Raw genomic sequence first — 4,225 nt, 5'->3', positions numbered from 1 at the left:
GTTCTGTTTCCAGCTAGCTCCTAGTAGTGCACTGCTTCGCCTTCCTCAAAAAGTAATTTTGAAAATTGTTTGAAATTGCATGTTCTATCTTAATCATGAAAGAAAAATTAGAGGTCTAATCCAGGCATGTCACTTACAGCGGCTTTATAACCATTTGTTCAATGTGGGCAAATACTGTCAGGTGCTTCAGGCAGTTCCGTCTAATCTGAGGTCCCATTGTGGGCATACGGTTGAAAAGAGCTGCAGGGTCAGGGGATCTGATATATGAACCCTCCTTTCCCTGGATAGCCCCATGATTGTAAAGTATTTTATTAGAGGGCACCTGACTACCTTAGGTATAAGATATTAATGTTCTAAAATGATAACTAGAAAACCTTGATAATATGAAAACAAAAACTTGATAATATGAAATAAACCAAAGTCAGAGTATAACAACAACAAAAAAAAATATATATATATATTTATTTTATTTTATTTTTAAATCAAAGGTATTTTATAAAATCCAAATCTTGAAGTAAAATAAAGCAACAGTGTAAAAGGGAGTTCGTCCCATTTCGTACTGCGACTGCGGATAAAGCAGTGATAAACAAATTGAAATGTGTTGCCAATCAGAGCCCAATTCAATTCCTTTCTACACAAAAAGGAGCCTACTATAACTAGGGTGTCACCTAGCCGCCTAAATGTAGTCTAAAAAGAAAACTTATGCGGAGGTGGCCAGAGAAAACAGGCCCTCACCGCAAAGTTTTAAATCTGCCCCTCCCCCACCAAGGGCTGAGGTTACAAATACAATAAAATCTCATTAATGCATCACACATGGGGGCCGATTTATCAAGCAGTCAATCGGCCCCAATGCATCTGTTTCAGTGCGAGCCTACAGGCTCGCCGGAAACAGGAGTTAAGATACAACGGTCTTAAGACCGCTGCTCCTTAACTCGTCCGCTGCCTCTGAGGCTGCGGACATCAATCCGCCCAATCTCATACAATCGGGTTGATTGACAACCCCTGCTAGTGGTGCCGCAAATCATCAAAAGGACGCATGAGCCTACAGGCATTGCGCATGAGCGTCCAGTAACGTGGCAAATAAAATCCCAGCTCCGCAGAGGCTGTCCTAGCACCCCGGTCATACAAATAGTCGTTAACGTCTTTTTCTTGTTGGATCAGGCGGCCAATCTGCAGGGGGCAGCGTTGCACCAGCAGCTCACAAGAGCTGCTAGTGCAATGCTGAATACGGAGAGCGTATTGCTCTCCGCATTCAGCGAGGTCTGTCGGACCTGATCCGCACTGTCGAATCAGGTCTGACACACCTTTGTTAAATAGGCCCCCAAGAGATGTTTAGTATTAGTTGCAGATAAATGTGTATTTAAACCATAGAATAGAATGCTTACAATTAATACATTTTACAGCAACCTTCATAAAACACAGACAAAACACATTTTACAGCTACCTTAAAGGGACGCAAAGTTTATAGTGCACACAAATTTAAAAAAAACTTTCCAATTTACTTCCATTATCAAAATGTGCACTATCTTTTTATATGCACACTTTCTGAGGCACCAGATCCTCCTGAGGATGTGCGAGAGTACACATTATATATGTATAGGCTTTTTATGATTGGCTGATGGTTGTTACATGATACAGTGGGAAAATTGAATTAACTTTGAAACAAAGGTCTACTACAAAGTAAGTGCTATTGTATTGTCATTTTATTATGTATTTTTGAATAATGCAACTTTACTGTATTCAATGGTCCTTTTGTGAAAGAAACAGACAACAGGCAAGGTTCCAAGAAAATTAAAAGGTAGAAAGTAAAAAGCAGAACTGACCTTGTGTATTGCTGAGTCCTGAATGTGAAATCTGAGCAGCTTTCTTGCATGTCCTCACGCAGTTCAGGAACCATTAGTGCTCAAAACCAACAATACTTATAATAAATATAATATTTTATGCATTGTAACTTCATTCCTGCATATAAACAAACTCTAATACTGTACTCTTTTTTTTTTTGCAGGACAGAACACTTTTTAACAAAACTTACTGTTATGTCATGATATCCTATGGTTATAAGCATACCATTTTTTTCTAACACTTCAGTCAGATGGACAACCATACATATGGTACAGATTTCTACATTATGGCTTTTACATTTATTAAAGATAAATCTCTTCTGTGTCTTTTATTCTCCTTGTTTTACTCAATTTGTCTTTTGTGGAACACTTTGTTGATTGTTGTAATAAATATGGACCGACAGCTACAGACACCAATGTATTTCTTCCTAAGTAATCTATCATTTGTGGATCTCTCATACATCTCAGTCACTATTCCAAAATTGATTAATATTTTTATTACTGGAAATATGAGGATTTCGTTCATTGGTTGTTTTGTCCAGTTGTACTTTTTTACAGCTCTGCTTCTCAAAGAAATTCTACTGTTGACTGCTATGGCCTATGATCGTTTTGTTGCTATATGTAAACCATTATATTACATGCTAGTTATGAAGAAGGTTAACTGTGTCCTACTTGTTGCAGGTAGCTGGATATGTGGCTATGGCAATTCCCTTTTTGTTACAATATTTACATCTTATTTATCTTTCTGTGGCTCAAAACATATTAACTATCTTTTCTGTGATATTAAAGTCCTGACTAAGATATCTTGTGGGGGCATTAAAAAAATGCAAACAATGATATACATAGAGACCTTGATCATGGGTCTTTGTCCCTTTCTGCTCATCATAGTGTCCTATTCCAAAATAGTAGCCAACATTTTAACAATGCATTCCGCAGGAAATAGACAAAAAGCTTTCTCCACCTGCACAGCCCACCTTAGTGTCCTTTTCATGTTCTATGGAACCCTTCTCTGCATGTACATGAGCCCACTTTCAGAAAACTCAGAAGACATTGACCAAATATTTGCAGTGCTTTATTTAGCAGTGACACCAACAATAAACCCCCTAATATACAGTCTAAGGAATAAAGATATAAAGATTGCTATAAAGAAGACAATATGGATTCCTAGTAGATAATAATCAGACTGTAACTGTTATATTCTTTTAAATCTACCATGGACCACTGTTGCTGATTAACAACTTATAGAGGTACTAAATAGATAAACGTCCAACTATGGGCTCCATTTAACAAGTAGCGATAGTTGCTTTGGAGCCCCAGTGTTTCAGTCTCGCTCAGAGCAAGCCTGAACCACTGCTACTTAACCTATCCGCAACACTTTAGGTGGCATATTGGAATTGACAGCCCCCTCTTGCACATGATTGGCGGCACACAATCAGGGGCCGGCATTGCAAAATCAGCAAATTGTGCAATGTTAACTGTGGGCAGCATATTGCTGCACGCTCGCCGGGAGGCTGGGCAGATAACAAGATAGTGAACATCCTCTGCCCGGCCTTTGATAAATGGAGCTAAGGAACCAGGAAGCTTAGTGTAGCAAAGAAGCTGGATGATAGGAAGGTTTTACCAACCCCTTGATCTCAGCTCTTTTAGCAGCTACAAACCAAGGCCCCTCATTTAAATAGAGAATTGTCTGCTCTTTAAAATATAGTTAAAAAAAAACACATGAAGAATTTTTGGGGCATTTTACATTATATGCACATTACAAAAGCTGTTGTGTCAACAAAGTTTATTTTCTAATAGACAAGTCCCTCTCTTCAAAAACATATATGACATGTCTTTATAGTTAGGTGGTCACTGTGGCAAGAAAAAGGTGCTTTTATTTCTGCACTGTACTGTAGATTATTTCTCTAATCTATATAATTTGGAAGAGCAGCATACTATGGTGGGCAGTCCTTCAGACATGGTAGAGGGGCATACTATAGTTAACAGTCCTTCAGTCATGGAAGAGGGGCATACAAGTCAGAGCCTGAGACAGATGCTGGTGGTAGGAGACTCTATTATTAGGAAGGTTGATAGGGTAATTTGTCATCCAGACCCTTTAAATAGAACAGTTTGCTGTCTTCCAGGGGCTTGTGTTAGGCATATTGTGGAGCGTATTGATAGATTGTTAGAGGGATGTGGGCCTGATCCTGCAGTCATGGTACATATTGGTACTAATGAAGGAATCAGCGGGAGATGGAGAGTCCTAAAAAATGACTTCAGGGAGTTAGGTAGCAAGCTTAAAGCAAGGACCTCCAAAGTAATATTTTCTGAGATATTACCAGTGCCGTGTGCTAATTCAGTAAGGCAGAAGGAGCTAAGGTCTGTTAATTCATGGTTAAAAACAT

General features: G+C 38.8%; 1 protein-coding gene across 1 annotated transcript; it reads left to right on the top strand.

The window, feature by feature from the left end:
- The first annotated feature begins 2,128 nt into the window (after window positions 1-2,128).
- Window positions 2,129-3,016, top strand: LOC128664624 (olfactory receptor 1G1-like). Its single transcript, XM_053719438.1, has one exon. The coding sequence runs from the start codon at window positions 2,129-2,131 to the stop codon at window positions 3,014-3,016; it is 888 nt and encodes a 295-aa protein (XP_053575413.1).
- The last annotated feature ends 1,209 nt before the right edge of the window (window positions 3,017-4,225 follow it).

This window comes from Bombina bombina, chromosome 6 (assembly GCF_027579735.1).
Source record: "Bombina bombina isolate aBomBom1 chromosome 6, aBomBom1.pri, whole genome shotgun sequence".
In the NCBI taxonomy this organism is placed as follows: domain Eukaryota; kingdom Metazoa; phylum Chordata; class Amphibia; order Anura; family Bombinatoridae; genus Bombina; species Bombina bombina.
This window is presented reverse-complemented; position numbering and strand designations above follow the sequence as displayed.

Bases quoted from the DNA above. Each gene is read 5' to 3' on its own strand.
- LOC128664624 (XM_053719438.1), top strand. From the start codon at position 2,129: ATGGCTTTTACATTTATTAAAGATAAATCTCTTCTGTGTCTTTTATTC.